Source organism: Rhyacophila brunnea, unplaced genomic scaffold (genome assembly GCF_057557595.1).
Source record: "Rhyacophila brunnea isolate RB1 unplaced genomic scaffold, BYU_Rbru_1.0 scaffold_17, whole genome shotgun sequence".
NCBI classification, from domain to species: Eukaryota; Metazoa; Arthropoda; class Insecta; order Trichoptera; family Rhyacophilidae; genus Rhyacophila; species Rhyacophila brunnea.
This window is the reverse complement of record NW_028232827.1, coordinates 1497805-1520881: the sequence shown is the minus strand read 5'-3', so window position 1 is coordinate 1520881 and position 23077 is coordinate 1497805. Positions and strand designations below refer to the sequence as shown.

The window sequence follows — 23077 nt, the reverse complement described above, 5'->3', positions numbered from 1 at the left end:
ATCGCGGCCATAACAAGAAAATGCATGAGTAAAAACATATTATTGTGCAAGTTGAAAGATTGCATGCATGGATCAAAAAAGTTTAGCAGCTTCTGAATCTGCATGCAACATTCGCGCCGGCGTAGTATAACGATTGTGGCGAACCTGCCGGAAAAAATACGAAACTACACCAGGCACAGGATTTTGACGTTTACCAATTTTCACAACCTATCAAATAGCACCAGACAATGACAACAATGCGTCTCACTGACACTTGACGAATGAGATTGGCGAGACAGTCAGCACTTTTGCGTTTAGTTATTGTCGCGATAGTTTAATTTACACGCTATTGATGACAGTAAATCCATGCGTGTGTACAGGCGCTACTAAGCCGATGAATCAGAATGTCTACCTACTGCAGAGAGACTAACACTACACACATTTGGCATATTTGTTCAAAAAACTTTATTTTATGGAAAACTAAAACAGGTTGATATAGCTAAGTTAACATAAATTTGATGCGTACACAATTTCTGACAGTTCCAAAAGCATTCGGGACCGTTCATTGGTCGGCATATTGGTATTAAAAAGTATGCAGCTAATGAGGTATCGCCTGATTAGTTTTGAGTACTTTTCAGCACATGAGATTATATATCGCTATAATGCAGATGAGCCCAAACTGAAGGCAGGCAAATGTACGATTTTCGTTTGGAAGAGTGTCTCCATGGACACAGCGATAAAATCAAATCTCATTGGTGAGACGACAATGTATAGACTGGTCCAAGAGTTAATCTATGTGATGTTAGAACTTTCTGAGAATCTGATAGAAAGAGAATCAATGTGTTATAGATGTTGTAGTAGCAGAGGATGCTCTGAATATCATGGACAGCCATTGCACAAATGACTCTATATTGAAGAAGTTAGAGAGTAAAGAACATTTCTCACCCTTATAATTCAGCGATTGCCAGGGAACAGAAAAATATAGTGCATTACCTTCTGGGTCTAGTTGTAAGAAGATACGAACCTTGAGTGCGGAATGAAAAAAATTTAAACACGTGTTAAAGAATATATCATGTTCGATATTTACATCTTTAATATTATCATAATATGCATTAAGGCTATACTTCAGCTGAGGCATGGTCTAAAAAGATTGTGACTAGGCGATGTGCGGATTGTGCAAATGACGCGAGCCGAACGAAATATAATTTGTCATAAAAATTCAACATGCGTCCTTTTAATGTCATGTTTATTATTATATTCATAATAATAATAGTATATTCATTGACATGTTTTCTTTTTCAAATACATGCGGAATGTTTTTTAGTCATCTTTACACGATTTAAGAATATATTCCTCCGACGCCATCACATAACAAATTGACGTGCTCACACCTCTACTGTCAGTCTCCGATTGGCGACTACTGCGAAATTTCGTTCCACATACTGTTGAAAATTATTTGCCGTTTCACTTATGTACGCTCGTAAAGTTTGTCACGTAAATGCAACACACATTCAACAGGTTTTTGCAATTCTGCCTTATTAATCTGTTCTATAGTGATCGCTATCCTCAGTAATGAGAAAAAAATATAACAAAACATGGAAGATCTTGGTTAATAGAATAAATGTTAAATAGGAGAAACCTCTTTCTAAATTCATTTTATACTATGTCGTAAATTTATGAAGGTCATATCAATTTGGGCAAAGTGTTTTGTTATTGAACTAAGTGTCGGTAAGCGATTTTATTGCTTCCTCTATATATATTATATCATCGAGTTGATGTCCTGCTGATAAGTGATTAATTAATATTCGTGCAACGTTGGATACCACAGCAGTGAGCTGAATAATCAGTACAAAATGCGTACTCACAATTCACAAGTGATAATGTAATATGGAAATGAGAGATAATAACATAACACGGCCCATGTGGCTGGGTATTGAATACGCTGGCCAAATTGATTAGATATAACGAATCGTACGACAGGGATACAGTATTTATAAGAACAATAAATATATTGAATGAGTTTAATAACGACAAATAGAGCGTAAATAATAGTATCTGAATAAAGATCTCAGAAACACACCTGGTAGAGAGTAGTCCTAGAATTCTTCTTGGATTGAACGGAATTTCAACACAATCTCTTACCACTAAGAGCGCGATGCAGAACCTTACTTAGGCGTGTAAGTCCTAAAGATATGGGCCTAACTTTACGTACTTTTGTACGTACAACATTTCACCGTATCACAGTTGGCCGTGAGCTTTCAATCCGAAAGAGATGACCGTATACCATACGGTCTCCAATTTTATTTGATTCAATATGAACATAGCTTGTTTTAAAGGCGCAACAACGATTTATTAATTGTGAAATACCAACAGTACTAATACCAAATCAAATAAACAGCTATAATCAGTGGTGAGCACAATTTTACGAACGGTTACATGTAAATTGTACGTAAAACATTTCACCGTGGCACAGTTCGCCGTGAGCTCTCTTATCAAAAAGAGATGACCGTATACTATATTATGGTCACCAATTTTATTAGATTCAATATGAACATTAATTCAATTTTCATAGTCGATTTTGGCAAAATTCATGAATTCAAGAATGAAAACCTAACCTAACAAATAATCCAGTATATCGGCTATTTTCAAAATGCGTTTGCCGCTGGCTTCCTGTAAACCGACAAGAACCGTGTTTTAATTCGACATGAATTTTATTTCAGTACTATACCCAAAGAGGCTGGACGGTCTTTAATGTACGACCATATATTTCCGATACAACATTTCACCGTGAAGTGTGATACGGTGAACTGCACATGTACAAATTTCCGGATACAGAGAAATAAATGTCAGCCAAATGTTCAATTTATTAGTTCCATACACTGAGTCCAAGCAACATGTAAATTTGCAACACCCACAACCTCACATAAAGTCCCGCATACTATCTCGCCGAACTGAAAGCACTCTTTACAAGACACTTGTAAAGCCAATGCTCACCTACACATCGGAAACCTGGACATTAACCGAAATGAACGAGCCCTGAACATCTTTGAAAGAAAAATTCTCCGCCGTATATATGGACCGATCAGGGACGGCACCAATTGTTTCTGGAAGATATAATGCTGAGCTCTACGGGCTGTACGAAGATTGCAGCGCAGTTCAATCAATTGATATTGGGAGACTGCGATGGCTAGATCATGTGCACCGTATGAATGACAATGAACCGGCAAAAAGAGTGATGTCCAGCAATCCAATAGGGCGTAGAAGAAGAGGCAGGCCAAAGATTTGCTGGTTGGATGGAGCTGCCAGTGACTGCCGTATTCTGGGGGTACCGAATTGGAAAGCGGCCACACTATATAGGGACAGGTGGAGGGAGCTGTTGGAGGAGGCCAGGACCCACACCGGGTTGTCGCATCCCTGATGATGATGATGACAACCTCACATATTACCACATGGCTATTGGCTATTACAGTATTGGTATTGGTTTTTTTTTCCATATATGTCCGCTAATGCTGGGCAATTTTAGTCTAAGCTGTACAAATACATAATAAGAAAAAGGTGGCAACCCTGAAATGTGCCACAATGTAAACACACTTGTGAAGCACTTACCAATGTGTGTGTATGTATTCACAGGCACATAATAACACTCGAAAGGAAAAAAACAGGAGATTGACACGGGCAGACGAGAGAGATTGATAACTTATTTATTTTTAGACATCATGGCATTATCGGCCGGTGGGCAACAAGATAATCTCTCCAATTTACATAGGTATCCTGCTTGACTTTGTGTAATACTGGTAGGTTGCAATATGTACTGATATGACGGCCCGGTGTTATCTGTCGCTATCCACAAATTCAGATAGATAGAACGGGATATAAAAAATATTAGTTACAAATGGTAACAGTTGTTTTTTTTTATTATTATTCAATATTGAATACACACTACATTATTAAAGAATGTTATTAAAATTCTTATTGCAAAAAACATAATTTTGAAATACCTCAGAAAACATCATAGGTACACACTCTAGCTCAGTGGTGGCCAAACCGTGGCACATACGCCAAACGTGACGCATTGGATGATTACAAGTGGCGCATGGCATCTTTGCGCCTACTTATTCTTTTGAAGTAGGTGCCATAACTGGATCCTTCTTCATAATTTCAACACCTGAGTGCTGATTAAAAGCAAAACAAGGTCGCGAATAACTGATGCAAATTTGAAGAATTCTCCGTTGCTCTCAGTGACAAATTTAACACCAAACATTGAAAGACTAGCAAAATCCAAACGCTCAAAAGCTCTCAGTGCTTCATTCCGCTCTCTCTCTCTCTTTCTCATCACATCCAACAACTGTGGTCCAGAGTTATCTTCACTAAACGAGACTCTCCGGCAGCTGTAGCACCATCAGCGGGGTTCATGACAGCGATCACCCTCTCGTCCAAGAGATCATTTCTGACTATTGTAGATTGGTGCTCCAATAAATGTCTGTTTTTTGGCATAAATTAAGGAATTTAATTGCGTAATTGAGTTATTCCTTTTCCTCTCCTAAGTGAAGCAGATCCTACCTCTATCCCTATTTTCCAACCTCAACCGTGAACGTAAGAAGGTAGAACAGGTGCTTGAGTTGTATGGTGCATCTGAACTCATCTGTGAAAAAAATTGGCGCATGGTATCTAGAAGGCCACCCCTAGAGTCTAGCTGGTGAGCTATAATTGGCCAGCCTATGATTTAACCCCCTGATATATATCCGTGTACACGAAACCCAAAAATAAAACCTTGACGACCCCGCCTGAATTCGGTAAACGATTTTGTTTTCGAACCTACAATATTCGCTCTCTAAATGTCCCTCGAAGGTCCCTAACAGTTACATAAATATGATAAACTGCCCTCGATAGCCGCCTTGTGTATAGAATAGATGCGCTGAGTACCATGAATACAAACATTACTTAAAATGTATAAAAAGTTTTTTCGAACTGCGAATTTAATAATTTATACTATATTATCAAATAAATAAAATATAAAAAGAACTTTTTATATACCACGTTTTTAAATTTTCTATTGAATCATATAAACTTGACAATTCTATGTATTAATAATTTTTATTTTTTGTACTTGATAGAAATACTGAATAAATATAGAATACTGAAATGTCATTTTGACATTTCATATTGATTTGCATAGTAACGCACGTATATATTATTAATTTAGTTGCTAGGACCCCCTTAGCAACCAATAATAGTGTTTTACTTTTTACGATTTTTTTCGGAAATAACTTAAACTTAACTGAAAATGAATTCAATTCTGCTTGAAGATGGCTAAAAGTATTAAAAGAATGCATTATCATCATGTTCTGATATATTCTAAAAGTTTCAAATGTCTAGCTAGTCGGGAAGTTAGTTAAAAATCGATTGCAAGATTTGTATTGGACAAACGAGAAAAAAATTTGTACTGGGCAAACAAGAATACGAGCTAATAAAAACGTGGTAAAATGATGCTTAATTTTTTACGATACTTTCTTTTATCACGATTAACCCGCAACTGAGTAAGTTGACCCCAATAAATTGATGGTCATCTGTCAGAAAGATTCATCTTTTGGCATCTTTAAACATATCGTCACCTCAATACTACAACTAGATAACTTGATTTTCACTGTTGTTGACATAGCTATTGAAAATGATTCTACATTTCCTTCTCCACAAAATGATAAAACTAGGTAAGTCAGAAGTTAATGGGTCACTGTCCAAGAAAGTCAGCAAATCCTATCTCTAGCCTCCGCGTGGCGTCCCCCAGGCAATGCAGATAATGTGCTGTATAACGCAACATAATATCTGTAGCTAATAGAGAAGGGTGCAAGGCGAAACTCTGGCGCCTTAAAACGAGAGACCTTTGGCTACGGGAAGGATCACCCAGACAGAAAAACCACACACCAACCCGTCTGGACAGCGTGGTGTGTTATGTCCAAAACCTTCATATGAAAACAAAAACTTCTAGAACCCGGCCCTCATTCTCCGGAGGCCAACCTGATACTGATCACGGCAGCGATCAGCGAAGGAAGGCAGAGGGTGCTAACAATCCCCGGAGACCCGGAAAAGGCTGCCAACAGATGACCATTGCTACATATAACGCAAGAACATTGTCCAGCGATGCCAAACTTGTAGAGTTTCAAGAAGAGCTCCGGAATATCCACTGGGATGTTGTCGGACTCAGCGAAGTAAGGCGTAAAGGTGAGAGTATTATTACTTTACAAAGCGGACATGTGCTGTACTCCAAAGGAACCGATGAAGGACGCACGAGCGGTGTTGGATTTGTTGTCAACAAAGCCTGGAGGGACCGCATAGTCGAGTTCAACTGCATTTCTGACAGGGTCGCAAGCGTGATACTTAAAATCAATGCTAGGTACCGGATTCAGATTTTGCAAGTATATGCTCCGACACAGAGCTATCCTGATGAAAAAGTGGAAGAGTTTTACGAGGAAATAACATCCTTGAAAAATAAAAGTAAATGCCACTTCAACATCATAATGGGAGATTTCAATGCACGTATTGGATCATACCAAAGAGATGACGTAGCGGTCGGACATTTCGGACATGGCTCAAGGGATGGTAGAGGGGACATGCTTGTGGAGTTTGCTGAAACCAACAATCTTCACATCATGAATTCCTTTTTTCAACATAAACCTACACGTAAATGGACGTGGAGAAGCCCGACAGGAAGGACCAGCGAAATCGATTACATCCTCACTGACAGAAAATATACATTTTTAAACTGTAAGGTGATCAATCAGTTTAACACCGGCAGTGATCACCGGATGGTGAGATGTAAGATAAGATTTAACGTCAAATCAGAAAGATCCAAACTGCAGAAGAAGTCAAATGCTCGCGTATACCTGCAGAACAATACTGAATTCCAAAATGAACTCAAAAATGCACTATCGGCTTTCTTAGATGAGAACGAAACCGTTTCCCTATCCAACGCGGAGGATATAACGAATATTATTCTACAATGTGCAGAAAAAACAAGCGTAAAAAGCTCAGAAGTTACACCTTCCACCAAGCTTTCGAAGGCAACATTGAATCTTATGGAGCAGAGAAGGAAAACCAAGAGCGATAGACAGGCACAAAACGATATGGAGTTTTCATCACTTTGCAAAACCCTCCGAAGGAAGATTAGAGAAGACCTTCGTAAATTCAATGTAAACCTCATACAAGCAATTGTGAAAGCAGGCAGAAGTTTAAACAAAAACAAGCAATGCTTGTCGATAGGAAAACGTCAAATCACAGCACTAAAAGCAAAAGATGGTTCTATCGTCAGAAACTGGGAACACTTGTTAAGCCGAGTTGAAGAGTTCTACAGCGATCTCTACAGTGATGACACTGACAATACGACTATAGACTTAGATCTTCAGAGAAATGGAAATTCGGAAGACCATACTCCCGAAATTACATCCTGGGAAGTAACCCATGCTTTAAATTACATGAAAAGTGGGAAAGCCCCCGGGGAAGACGGTTTAACGATAGATATCCTCAAAAAAGCAGGAAAGGATGCAAATGAAGTACTTGCACAATTGTTCACAGCCTGCATATGCAAAGAGGATGTCCCAGAGGTATGGAAAAATGCCAGCATTGTCATTCTTCACAAAAAAGGTGACAGAGAAGACCTAGCAAATTATCGTCCAATAAGTCTACTCCCTATTCTCTACAAGACGTTCACAAAAATTCTCTCAAACCGTCTGCAAAATGTACTAGACGAGAACCAACCGAGAGAACAAGCCGGATTTAGAGGAGGATACAGCACTATGGACCATATCCAAGTCGTCAGAGAAATCATAGAGCGGTACCAGGAATACAAACTGCCACTATGCATGGGTTTTATAGACTATGAGAAGGCGTTTGATTCGATAAAGAAATGTTCAATACTCGACGCACTCAGAAAACAAGGAATCCCTGGACGCTATATAAATATTTTCAATAATATATACAGTAGCGCAACAGCATCTGTAAATCTCCATAAACCATCGCGCAGATTTCCTATCAGCAAAGGAGTCCGACAAGGTGATACAATCTCACCTAAACTATTTACAGCTACCCTTGAAGACTTATTCAGGCAACTTGACTGGAATGACAAAGGGATCCCCATAAATGGAGAATACCTGAATCATCTGCGCTTTGCCGATGACATAGTAATTTTCTCGCAAGACTCAGAAGACCTCCAAAGCAGAATGCAGGAACTCGCTGAAGTAAGCAACAAAGTAGGTTTGAAAATAAATGTAACAAAGACGAAAGTCATGTTCAACTGCTTTGCAGGCCAAAAAGAGATCCTCATCAATGGCACTCAGCTCGAACAGGTGAAAAGCTACATCTATCTGGGACAACAAGTATCTATAGATGGATGTATATTTGATGAAATTGTTCGCAGAGTAAAGCTAGGCTGGAGTGCTTTTGGCCGCCTGAATAATGTCTTCAAAAGTGACCTTCCACTGTGCCTAAAGCGCAAAGTGTTCAACCAGTGTGTGCTTCCCGTGATGACATATGCGTGTGAAACATGGACCCTAAGTAAAAGAGAGATCCAGAAACTTAGAGTAGCACAACGTGGTATGGAGAGGTGCATGCTGGGCATAACGCGAAAGGACAAAAAGAGGAATGAGTGGATAAGGAAGCAGACAAGGGTTTGCGATGTAATAGAGTTTATTAAAAGCCTTAAATGGAGATGGGCTGGACACATAGCTCGAAGAAGAGACAATCGTTGGACAAATCTAGTCATCCAGTGGTATCCAAGAAGTACAAAACGTCCACAAGGTAGACCTAGAGGCCGCTGGATCGATGAAATGATAAAGTTCTGCGGAAGTACGTGGCAACGCAATGCACAGGACCGAGAGAAGTGGAAGCAACTTGAAGAGGCCTTCATCCAGCAGTGGATAGATTCCGGCTGATGATGATGATGATATGCATTAAAAATAAAATAAAATAATATAGGTATCGACAGTATTTTTTCATACAATTGAACATTATTTAATTATTGTTCTCAATTAGACAATCACAATTTTTCATTTTTATTAATCAAGTGAAGTTTAAATTTTATTTTCCCAATGACCAAATCAGAGTTATCTAGTTGTAGTATTAAGGTGACGAATGAACAGTCAATGAATAAGCGGCAGTAAAAAGTTAATGAAAACGATATATTTAAATTGAATGACCTGTGAGCGTGCACATCTTTCTGGAGTTGAGATCCTGCATGACTTGCCGCATGAGCATTCCAAGAGAACCGGCATCCTCAGACGAAGACTGTTTCGACAGCCACTCACTCTCTAGCTCCATCGACAGCTGCAAACAAACACTCATTAGTATTGTTTAAAAGCAAAACTAAATTTACTATTGGCAACACGGCAGGAACTCTATTCTTTAGATAAAGACTAACAAATATTATTACGTATTCATCGACTTCTATATTGTGACTGATGCATCATAACATGTCCTAGTTTACTATAATCTCTCTTGCTAATTTACATATATATCCAAGCCCTGCCCTCAGCAGTCAACCAGTCAAAGAACGCCTTGCAAAATTGAATTATATTATTGTAATGTAAGTGAAAACCTTCTCTATAAGTGAGCCAAACACAATTCAGTTGTCTATTTTCGTGTCCGGAAACTTGTACATATTCAGGTCGCCATATCACACTTCACCGTGAAATTCACCGTTGTATCGGAAATATATGGCTGTATATTAAAGACCGTCCAACCTCATTGGATCGTATAGTACTGACATAAAATCGTCTCTGTTCTGGCAGAACACACAAACTGGAGAATACTAGTTTTGAGTAATTTGACTTTGAAGTTGTTAAAATGTTTGAAATGGTCTATCATGTGAGTTTGTGAGTGAGTTAAGTGAGAAAAGGATGACTTTAAAATAAAGACGGTTTATTTATTAATAAGGTTTCCAGACGGTAAAGTTTGAAATAAGGAACATTTTGGTATAACTAACTCAATATGTCATTTTTTCGAATTAGTGTCTTCTGCCAGAACAGTGACGAAATGCATGTCTAAATAAAACACGGTTCTTGCCAGTTTACAGGAAGCCAGCAGCAAACAATTTTTGAAAATAGCCGATAACACCCACGGTGGCCGCGCGGCATAAGCGTTGGACTATCACGCCGTGGGTCCCAGGTTCGAATCCTGGGTCTGGCAAATACACATATTGTTTTTCAATCTGTGCGTGAGTCAGGGTATGGACCTAATAGGTTGAGCAAGTGGCTGACATCCATTTCTCGTAAAAAACAAAATCTGTTAATACAAACCTCTACTCTGTGGAGGCCCATATGATCCTATTAAGATCGGACATGGTCGGAAAAAAAAAATACTGAACTATTTGTTAGGTTAGGTTTTCATTCTCGAATTCATGAATTTTGCCAAAATCGGCTATATGAACATTGAATTAATATAGTATACGGTCATCTCTTTAGAAAGTTCACGGCGAACTGTGCTATGGAGTGTGTCGCAAGTAACAAATTTCACATGACATGGGGTGCTGGTATCAAAATATTGCATAGTCACATGTGCAAAAGCTGCTCTTTCATTTGTTTCGGCCAGCAGTGTGACGTCACTGTCCCGGTATTGTGCGCACACGGAGGAGAGTTGCAACATTGCACCTGATTTTGATTCATGTCGACCGGGCTTAATTGCGTTGGATCCCTATTGAACTGACATCTTTTTTGGCTCAGTGCTGTATGAAGAAAAATTCTAAGTAACAACGACCTCCCTAGAAATGGGACTTTAAAGTTCGATGACCTAGTACAGTGCAAGTTTTATCAGTAGATAAGTCGATACACATAAATGCTGTGATTGTGTGCCAAAATATGTTATCTTTCGTTGTTATGTATATACATTTAAAAAGCAACAGTAAATTGAGGTCATTTTTTAACTGAAATATTATACTGTGCAATTCCCAACCATTTTTGTTTGGCGGTACAACATTACAAGAAAAAACAATTTCTCTCATAAGTTTGTTTCATGGACAGTAAAAGAAATCGACTGCGGCATAATTATCTAATTAATTTTTTTTTTATAAATTCATTGTGCTTCTGGGCTCCATTGACCAACCACATCAAATAAATCAAACGTTTCGAGTCGCTCACGCTATAATTCAGACTGTTCAATTTCAATAGGTAAAATATATCTTCATATTTCCACTAAAAATAGTTGTTTCATTTAAGAGCGTACTTCAGTGAAACGGCAAATAATTTTCAACAGTAGGTGCAACGAAATTCCTCACTAGTCGCCAATCGGAGACCGACAGTCGAGGTGTCTGCACGTCGATTTGTTTTGTCATGGCGTCGGATGAAAATATTCTTAAATCGTGTAAAGATGACTAAAAAATTTTACGTATGTACTTAAAAAAGAAAACATGTCAATGAATATACTATTATTATTAGTAATAGAACAATAAACATATCATTCAATGGACGCATGTTGGATTTTTATGACAAATTATATTTCGTTTGGCACGCGTCATTTGCACAATCCGCGCATCGCCTAGCCATGATCTTTTTAGACCATGCCTCAGCTGAAGTATAGCCTTAAGGGGGATTTGACCTAGCACTCTGGCGGCGGCCCTGGCGAGCATCTGCTTATTGCACTAAGTAGAGAAGGCAATAATGTATGTGCAGTAATATTCTCAAAAACAGCAAAAATTAAATTACTTGTAAATTAATAGTATTGAGATGAAAAAATAAAAAAATTAGAGACATTAAAAAGATTCTTTTACTACCGAAGTACATATTCTTAAGATATAAAGTCAATATCAAGGCTGTTTTATGAGACATTGTATCATAGTATTTAATCACCTTTTAAAAATATTATATAATCATGTTTTATCAAATTTTATAATCTCTGCAATCAGATGTCACCAACTAGATAACAGCAAATAAAAAAAACAACTGTTATGACATTAAAATTGTTTTAAGTAATTTAAGTAATAAAAAAAAAACTTAATTCAATGTTGAACCATATCTTAGTTTTAATCAAACAATCATAAAACAAAGAATTATGAGATAACATTTATGTAATAACCTAATAACTAAGTTAGTGTTTTTTTCTTCAATTCAGTAGAGCCAATAAACCATCACACCCAGTTTTTGGTTATTTGACAGTTTATTGCATGCAATGATTTACGACGTTTATTCGCCATCTTACCTTGAGATTTATGGCACAAAATCAACAATCAATTACAATTAAGTATGTTTGCATAAAACTACATTATATTGTATGCTCAATCTACGAGATTAATAATTTACGATGTACTGGTTGACCACATACAAGATAGATTAATATGCTAATAATAGTGGTTATTCACAATGTAATACTTTATATCAGTCCTGGGCAAACTTTTTGGATGAAGGGCCACATTAGGAATATAAAATGAACGGCGGGCCGCAAGTAAAATACTATTTAATGAGAAGAATGAAACTGTTTTACATTTATCAACATTATGTTAATTACAGGTGTTTATTTTGTAGTTGAGATTTTTAAAATTGGTTGTAAATGTTCACCGGTGATGCTTGTCCTATAGAGTTTTTATTGATATTCATAATTGAAAATGTTTGTTCACATATTATGTAGGTTTATCCAAAAATAACCGACATTTTTCGAGCAAAAACTTTATATTGTTCGAATTCGTCTGCATTAAGAGTGTTGTAAAATTTGCAGATTTCATCTCGACGGTGCAATTCATGTACATGTATTCAAATTTTATTTTAAAAGGGCAAGAAAAAAGTAAAATTATCCAGAAATACGATTAAAGCCCCACAGAAATACTTGACAGGCCGCGACTTTAATTAAAACTGCAGATTCGGGGCAATTGAAAATTACGTATATTATTCATTTTACCCTAAATATTGAAAATACAAAGATGTTGAAGACACAGATGTATAAAATTGAAGCAAAGACCACTGGTCCAGATATGAAATTAGTTACAAGTGGCCTCGCATTGCATGTTCAATTGCTGAGAACTTCACACTACTGCTATGATATTTATTTACCAATTTGCAAGGCGTATAAAAAGACAATCCATTACGATGAGTAGACAAGTAGGCAGTAAAACTTTGTGTAAAACTGCACTCGAGTAAGTAATCACAATGAATATATTATCATATTCATGTTGCCGTGAATAAGAAAATCAGAATGGCAACCGAATGATGTTCATGTTTGTGGAGTATAAATACCAACTTAACTGTTTCAAACATTTGTTAAATAATTTCAAACGCTATAACAGAGATAACGTGTAAGGCTCCATTTATGTACACAGCACACAGCTACATAACAGTAAAAATTCAACAAATTCAAATTTCAACGAATCGTGTGACGTTGAGTAGGTATACGAAATTTTACTGTACGCAATATCTTCCGGCATAATTCCCAATCGCTCACTAGTTGGAAAATTCTGTTATATTATGGTTGGAAGGTAATCACCAAAGAAGATTGAGGGTCTTACCAAGTATTCCGTTAGTTTCTTGACGACGGGTTCATAATGTACAGTCCTCGCCCATGCGTCACAGACAAAACAAAGGTTGAAGTAGAAAGCGTTCCTGGCATACTTCTTGTTGTCGATACGCACGGGGAAACCAAGTATCTTCGAGTCCAGCACCGTTCTACAAGTTCAAGGAGAATAACAGCATTATTAAGAATATATTACAGGACTTGATAATGGTTCTGTAACTTTTTGGTGTGGTTGAATCGTGCCACCATCTTTGGCAACTGTTTTCAAATAAGTATGTATATTATGAATATTTGACATTTCGTACTCGGTGCCATAGTTTAATACGGAAACAACTCAAAAACTTTGAAAACTACGCTTGCAATGGCTTTAGCAATTCACAATGAAATTTTGGTTTAATAATAAATAAACCAGGGCTTTGAACCGATATTTTTTTTTTGTTTCGGTTTTCGTTCCGGTTCAAGTTAAAATATATATATCGTTTCGGTTCCAGTTTTCGTTTCGAAAGAAATAACGGTCTCTCGCGTTTTCCATTCAGCTTCGAGTGATTAATTTCTAATGTTTTTATTTGTATTAAAAATTTGTTTTCTACCATAATTTAGAACAGTTTATGGTACTTGTATGATAACCCGGCGCCATGCTCCGAAACCGATGGTTATGCTGCATTGCACGGCCGTAGCCATAAATTTTTTAAATAATATATTATAAATTTGAGAATTATGTCCATATGCGTCAACTATCGTGAATGCTTTCTTTGCGCCTTGAATTTGACACAATATGTTAACGCGCGTGTTTGAACATGTGCCGAACCGAAAAAAACCGATATTTGTTTTCCGGTTCGGTTTCGGTCTTCGGTTCAGTTCCGGTTCGAAGCCCTGGAATAAACTGAAACTTTCTCATATAGGTATAATTAAATAAATAATTAATCCACTACTTGATTGTATAAGTGTAAGGCCTGAGTGGACAGCGTTCGGTGGGTGTGAGCGGCGTGCGCAACTCAAACGTATAATCAGTCACATTCAGGAGGGAGAAAAGTATTTTATTTTCACTCAATAATATATTTATCAACCGGTTCCATTTTTATACATCATGATGTTTGTTTCAGACTCAGTACTTTGATTACAGTGGAACCCCGATCTACCGTTCTCGCATAAATCGTTTTCCTGCACGGATCGTGCATCGAAAGTCCCGCCAAACATCCATAAGAATAGTGTTAAATAATCCTGCATTAACCATTCCCCGATTTATCGTTTTCCTCGATCTATCGTCTAAATAATAGGGTCCCGTTACAAATATTACCCCGATTGACCGTTTTTGTTGAATATTTTTCATTTCACTTTCGTAGAAGTTCATGATATATACATATAAACAGTCGCGTCGCTTTGTTTGCACAGGTCGATCGGGGCTCAGGCTTGCCTCGCATCTCGTATCACTAATTTTTATAAGTCGCAACTAAAATGCCCCCCATGAAAAAAACTAGAACTCTAGCTGTTTTTTTCATTTTTTTATAAGTACATCCCGCGTTTATTGTCTTTTTTTAGGGTCTCTTGAAAATCGTAGAATCGGGGTTTCACTGTATTACTAAAAAATTTTACAAGTGCATTATGTTATGTATACGGACCCTTGCTATATTAAATTGGTACCGACAATGTAGTCTATAAGTTGTGCAAGTCTCATCATTATTGGCCCAGTAGTTTTTGGGTTGTAACCGAAGTTAGTATAGACGAGTAAGAAATTAAATATTATCTTATAATTAGTACCTAGATAATATATTTTTAAATATTGCTGTCATCATGTGTGAAAAAATAATACATTCCTAGACAAGTGAGCTTCATTATCTTATCGGCAATAATGTAATCTTAAAACAAACAGAGTCTGAGATTGATTCAATATTTTTTTCATTGTCTGTTTCACACTTACATTATAATTGACACAAAGTAGTAAGTTAGTTGCTCACTTCACAGTCATATTATACTAAGATCATCAATCATTATTGACATGACAACATTGGTATTATGAGTGTAAAGAAATAGTATAATTTTCACTTCTATGATAAATGCACGATTATCTGGGCTAATAATCGGCAGGGGGGGCATAGATAGTTCGAAAAATACAGATACTTAATCCGATCTATTCACTTTTAAAATATTATTACATATTTGTATAGGCATAAACCTGTAATGATTTTCTGAAGTGCCAAGTTTCCTATGAGCTAATATCGTCTCTGTTCTGGCAGAACACACTAACTGGAGAATACTAGTTTTGAGTAATTTGACTTTGAAGCTGTTAAAATGTTTGAAATGGTCTATCATGTGAGTTTATTAAGTAATCGTAAAAAGGATGACTTTAAAATAAAGACTGATTATTTATTAAGAAGGTTTCCAGACGGTAAAGTTTGAAATAAGGAACATTTTGGTATAACTAACTCAATATGTATTTTTTTCGAATTAGTGTCTGCTGCCAGAACAGTGACGATATATTGTTCATTTAATGCACAGATAATCCGCAAGTCAAATTCTCATGGATAAAATTATGGAATTATTACTTAACATTGTTTATGTAACTTTCAAAAACCATCGAAAGCATACGATTTTTCTTATAGACCTAACAACTTATAGAAACCGGTTAATCGAATTTAATAATGCAAGTCCACAATGAAATATGTGTGGTAAACTACGGCTTTAATGTTGGTTTCATTTATTGATCGTATGGTATTATCAAATTATAGCAATATGCCCATTGTTATTAGCCCATAAACCGTTTATTGCAACAAATATAAACAAAATACAATTCAACATTATGGTATTTAAGTATTTGAGGTTTTTAAACATGGTGTGCTTTTAGTGAGTTATAGAAATTGGGCATGTCCAACGAGTCAACCTGTCAAATTGCTCCGTAGGTCTACAGGAATTAAGCCATGAAAATGTAAAAAGCATGTACATCATATTCCAAATAATAAAATAATACAATCAGATTCCAAAAAGGAAGAATTGACCATTCGGATCTATGCCATAAGCACGTTTACGCGCTCTACAAATCCAAGCATGCAAGGCCGGCCATAGAAAATGAGCATGTATACACGCTGTACTTTACACTCACTATACTAGCCCCGGTCAGTTTTTTTAAATAAGTTAATATACTGTCATTTCTTGTAATCATGGTGTCATTCTTAACCGATAAACAAGTCTTTATGGTATACTTTTAATATATTTCTAAATAATGATGTTTCTAAAGTTTTATTTTTTTATAGAAATTCGTGGCCCGCCAGGTACTAACCAACATTCTAATACCTCCCAGCATTTAAAAGGTGAACCGGCTTACTGAAAGTCGTTTTCAGGAAGCCCGTGTGATTTCGTCATATCACTTGATTCATAATGCATCACTCACGGCCTGCTGCAGGAGTGTGAGAAAGAGAAGATATGAAACACCGTGCTTTAAATTGAGGGAGGCGTAGTATCCCTTTTCTGTCGCACAATAGGAGAATAGATGAGTGCAATGAGTGCACAAAAGAAGACCAAAAAATAATTTTCACGACGAACAAAGTATTTTTTTGTAATGGTCTTTGCTCGGTGCCCTCAGCTAAATATAATACGTTTGTTCAAGTAAAATGGCAATGGAAAAATGTGGTAGTACTTGAAGTTAGACATGCCTGTTATAGATCATTGTGTGAAGTTACACATATAATAATATGTATGTATATTTTGGTAGATATTGACTATATTATATGAATTTACTGGTTTTTTGAAAATAGACACCTCATATCATGTAACGACTACAAGAAAACACTTATGTTTTATAATCTGTATCGGAATATTCCACTCCGCCCAAGTGAGTAAATAAAAAAAAAATCGTTTGAATGAGTAGGTATGTTTATGGATTAGGAAAGTAGAACGAATTTTCATATCTCAATTTAGAATTGGTAAGAATGCACAAATATTTATACAAGATTTTGCGCTACCCGTATTTCATAATAACACAGCAGTTAAGGCCAACTGTCATGCGAAAAATGTATAAGTGTATAATATTTATTTAAAAAAAAATACATAATACTTACTTTACTTGGTACATCTACATTGTCATGTTATCTGGATTAAACAAAACAAGTGAAATAAGCACTATCAAGTGATATTCTTTTTATTAAGTGCCGATTATCTACGCTAACACGAAAGACTAGCATTATTAAAAATGTAAATTTATTATTTGACAATTTTTGTATGCAAGCATCAACTGACGTAAATGGTGATAAAACAACCATTAAATAGGGTCTAGGACGATTCGGCGCCAGATTAATTAAAGATACTTTAAAAATATATATTTAATATTATTATTTATATTTAAATTATTATATTATTATTTAATACTTAAATATGCACACGTAAATAATGATTTAATTGTGAATATGTTTAAGTTCCAATGAAAAGAGAGTTCTTTTATTTTTATATAAAGCCTCAGGCAAGATAATTCTCAATCCGCAATAAAAAACATTATATTAAGAGCAATATGAATTAAAATTACTAAGTAGTTGATAGAAACTGATTGAAATTCCTCGTCCACTTGCTGTATAAAATCGTAACGAATGTCTATTTATTTCATTTGATAGTGCGGCGCCCAGTTGTCCCATTCCCATTAATTTAGCTAGTGTATTATAATTACCGTGAAATGGCAATTTTATGTTTTTGAAAAGAAATAGCGGGAAAATTTGAGAAATATTTAAATATTTAAAAAAATTAATTATCCTTTTATTAAAAAATCATTCAGATTGGTTATGCCGTGGCCACATTGGCAACAAGTTGCTGGCAACCTCATTAAATTTCGATTAAAACAATTTTTTGTCAAACAAATTTTTATAATTATCGTGAAATTTAATGAGGTTGCCAGTGTGAACACGACATTAGGTGCATATATTTTGGCTTGTTTATATTATAGAACTCTTTAATATCACAAAATTGATTTGAAGGTTTCATCTTATACACCCTCGGTGTACCTCATAACATCTTCTTGCATCACCAATCGCGACCGGCCAAGTGCATTTCGCCATTGTTTTTAAATGAGTGAGTGTGCTAACATTCTAGCCCCAACGGAAAATGACAAACAATAAGATCTGCCCACCCTGGCTAAGTAAAAAGATCGCACATCAACTACATTGTATAAACTTGCCGTTGTACACTGCAGCCGTTTCTATAAAAAAGGAATGCGCATATGCGTCAACATCCTAATCAACTGCGCTGTGAACACGGCAAGCGTATTTTTAAAAAGAAATTTGCTTATAAAATATGTTTATGCGTCTGCAACTTATAATTTTGTACACACATACAGAAAAATAAATTTAATTTTTAATGTTAGTAGAATTTTGAACATATATTGTAGACGTAAATTGTGAGAAATAAAAATGTCGTGCTAAATTGAAACGGGGCTGCAGAAACTACAGTAGGAAACAAGGTTTGCTTTAAGCAGGGTTTAATTGAAATTTTTTCTGCAATTTGTATTCTTAGTTCAACGAAAACAAATAAGTATGACTGACAAAGTTTAATGGGCACTATTTATGTTGGATCTCCACTGCCTACTTCCACCCATCGTCATTCGTCTCTAGTGCCAGTTAATGAATATCAATCTATGCAATGAGAGAAAGGTTTGCAAGACCTGTCACACTGAAAACATTATGTAAATATAATATTTTGGTGAGTACATAAATTTTGACAGCAAATAATAAAATAAATATTTACCAACAATCAGATATTTTAATTAAACCGTATCCGATAACAAAATGATTTAAAAAAAGCCACATAAGTTTATGTGTTTGATCGTTATCTTGAGTGAAATCAAATTTACATCATAATAATTATAATAATAATAATCATAATTATTATGACAGTATCAATAATCATCTATCAATGGTCTGCCGATGTCGTGTGCTCAAAACGATCAGGTTAAATTCCCAGCATAGAAGAAAACTTAGAGATAACTTAAAGATAAAATAATAGAATGTATGTACGGTTTCTCACTCAATGAAAATGAAACTGAGTTTTGAAGATGGAGGCAGATATTTAGATTGTAATGAAATTTAAAAGTAAGTAAAGCAATACCCCATTTACACGCGCATAGATTTACTATTATCGGAGCCATAACAAGAAAATGCATGTGTAAACACGTATTATCGTGCAAGTTGCAAGATTGCATGCATGGATCAAAGAGGTTCAGAAGCTTCTTTAATTTTCATGCGACATAATTGAAGTTAATCTTTCCAAACCAAACCCGCCCCGCACCACACTCGGTCTTAATCGAGCGTATCATGGGACATGGGTGGCGCTGTGAGGCATCTATTTAATGTATGACTGGGAATGTCCTGGGAGCAGATGCCCAAGACTGAGGTTGCTACGCTCTAAGTGAGCAGACTGAGTTTAAAGAATTTACTCTAATGCAAAGTGCCAGGGAGAGAAGAACACATGGAAATTACAAAAATAAAAAGAATTTTAGGTATATGTAACAAATGAAAATGAAGCTAATCATATGGACAGCAAAACTTATGTGAAAAGATCTTCACGTCCGCCGTAAGACACGCAACAGTTCATGCGTCAGTTGGAATTGCACAGTAGAAAGATAGTGGCGAAGCTGCTGGAAAAAATACGAACTACACCACCCAAAGCATTTTGATGTATACAATTTTTTCACAACCAATCAAATAGCATCATAAAATGACAGCAACGCGTCTCGCTTACGCTCGAAGAATAAGAATGGCAAGACAGTCAGCACTTTTAAATGTAAAATGTTATTATCGTTTTAGTTGAATATACACTGAATATACATTGGTACCAGTAAGTGAATGCACATGTACTGGCGCTATAACTACATAATTAATAAAAATGTATATATATATTTTTTTTTCCAACACTACAAAAGGCCACTAGGCCCAATGACAGTAATGTAGTAAAACGGTAGTGTAGCTAGCAAGTAATAGAAGTGAAACAATCACAAACACCTAGGCTTTGAGAAAATGACCTCACGGGGAATTATCGCACCCGGAGCCCTCGGATGAAAGGCTGATGCCTTACGCACTAGACTACGAGAGCTCCTAAAGTCAATATTGGCTAAAAGTATGTAGCAGTTGTTTTGAGACACAGGAAATAATAGCAAAAGGGGTTGTCTATAAACGATGTCACACGATTTTCATTATTTTTTTTACTCCCCGCCCCCCATCGCCACAAAATCTTTTATCCACCTGTCTAAATTACATTACATTTTTGAACTCCCCGATTCATTAAAAAATATATTCAATTTTTCTATAAATTTTGTTTGTTTTGTGACGTCACATTTTTTACAATCTCATTGTCACAAATTATCAAATATCAAACCCCCTCCTCCTCCCTGTGGGCGTTACTTCATATATGGATGAGCCCCAAGAAGTTAAGAATTATTAATAAAAAAAAAATGATACATTTTCATTTTATTCAAATTTATGGGTCTTTTTACTGGTTCTCCGCCGTCGCTCGCTGCCAACTGTTAGTGAGCGCAGTGTTGCCAACCGAACTAGAATTATAGTACATTTTGGTAAAAATACCACAATTTTGAAAAATGGAATTAATTGAATTCGCCGATTAGACCGCGTACTATAATTCGATGACAAAAAGATAGCTGAATTCCAAAATGGCGACTGATAGATAAAGACGGCGGAGCACCAGTAAAAAGCACCAAATTTATTTTGAATAGAATGGAAGTACCTACTTTTTACTTAAGGTTTTTAAAAATGAAGTCATATTTTGTAAACTAATAACAATAAGATACCTATCTACCTATGTGAGATTTTTGCAATATTTAATTAAGTACTTATTATAGGTATGTCCTTCAGTAATTAATTAATTTAATTAACTATTTGACAACAAAACAGTAGGTATGTTAAAAAAAATGATTAACAATGCTGATAAACATAAAACAAAAAAATTACAACTATCTGTAAGCAAGAATGCCATATAAAAAAATTGTTCTAAAATGTAAATACGTAAACAAGTCGTTCAACAGCTATTTTACATATAGGTAGGTACATCCAACAATAGATTTATTGACTATTACGATCGTGCGAAAAAAAGTAAACAAGAAATGTAAATGAACGAAAGGAATTTAAACACAACGAGATCATCTATTTCTGGACAAAGCATACCTACAAATATTTTCGAATTGGAAAGCGGGGATATAAATAAAATAAACTTACACAGTCAGGGTACATCTTTGGAGCTGGACCTTCGGGATAATATAATGACTGACATTGTCAAATATATCTTTCGATATGTAACCTTCGGGCACTTGACATGTAATTTTAGGCCCAGCTGTGGGATGGAACTCGCACAGGAATATACATCTTATCGGACCTTCTTGCCCGCAACCTTCGTAAAACTTGCAATTTACGTTCATTTCGGTAGGCGTGTCTTGTCAACTTTCCATATCATATCACACAACACAGCGCATAATTTGAATAACTGGATTGTTTACATGCAACAATAACAACTTGACACAACTGAAAGGGAGACCTTGAACTAATGAGAATATTGCCCGCACGTGTATCATTTTTAAATAATAATTCGAATTGAACATACTTATCGCAATCACGACATACCGGTGTTACCATAAACAGTTTGTTATTCTGGTGGCTCATATATAACTGCATTGTCTATTGAAATTCATAAAATAGTTTTGAATTTTTTCTTTTTTCACCTCTATACAATTTATATTTTGGCTTATTAATATGTTATACATCATCTATAAGTACCTACCATGTTTGTATTAATTATCACGGCACGCAAACTAATATAAATTAAACCGTGATTTGACAGCTTATTTTTTTAAAGATCAAATAGTTGTATTGTCTATGATAATTTATTGTCAAGCTGACGTTTAAACATAACCTATAAAATTAATGAAAGTGGGCAAAGTGGCTGTATTTACATACATGTTTTATACTTTATAATATATGCAGATTTTATTTTATAGTCATCAGAAAAGTAGAAGAATGACATTATCATTGTGGTTAAGGTGTCGAGGCAAAAAAAAAAACCAAAACCTAACAACCATACGTGACAATTGGTCTTATTAATGTTTTGTACAAGATGTATTTTAAGTGTTGATTCAAGTTAAACTTACCTTTATAATCATAATTATTTTTTTGAAGTTCAAAATTAAGTCAAACCAGAGATCTTGAAGAAACCCTGCTTCTGCCAGGTGTAGCCTTCTGTGATATCGCTATCAAAATTGCTGAATCAAGTTTTGGTGCTTTTTACTGGTTCTCCGTCGTCTTTATATGTCAGTCGCTATTTTAGAATTCAGCTATCTTTTTGTCATCGAATTATAGTACGTGGTCCAAGACATTAAGTATACTATTTCGGCAAAAATTATAGGACGTGTTGAAAATGTAAGTGTTTTGTTTGTCACATAAACATAATGGAGAATTCGAGAAATTCCGATGCCCTGCTTTATTAAAACACCGCATGCGACCGAAAAATGCTAACACTGGCCGCCGTCATTAACTGTCACATTAGTTTTTTAGAGTATACAACGCAAGACTATGTCCATAGACTAATATCGCATACTGAGATGTTATATTTTTTATATTATATAGATTATACTTACTCG

The 23077-nt window shown here is 35.7% G+C and overlaps 2 protein-coding genes across 2 annotated transcripts in view; both read right to left on the bottom strand.

The window, feature by feature from the left end:
• LOC147073535 (GATOR1 complex protein NPRL2-like) overlaps positions 1-22076 on the bottom strand; it is a 33047-nt gene extending 10971 nt beyond the window's left edge. Inside the window, exons 1-3 of the mRNA XM_085944366.1 lie at positions 21663-22076; positions 13457-13613; positions 9168-9294 (exon numbers count right to left, since the gene is read on the bottom strand). Coding sequence (XP_085800492.1) covers positions 9168-9294; positions 13457-13613; positions 21663-21862 — 484 coding nt within the window. The 5' untranslated portion in view covers positions 21863-22076. The remainder of the gene's footprint in view (positions 1-9167; positions 9295-13456; positions 13614-21662) is intronic.
• The window catches only part of dbe (KRR1 small subunit processome component homolog dbe), a 466431-nt gene that overhangs the window by 127141 nt on the left and 316213 nt on the right, over positions 1-23077 (bottom strand). The window lies entirely within an intron of this gene.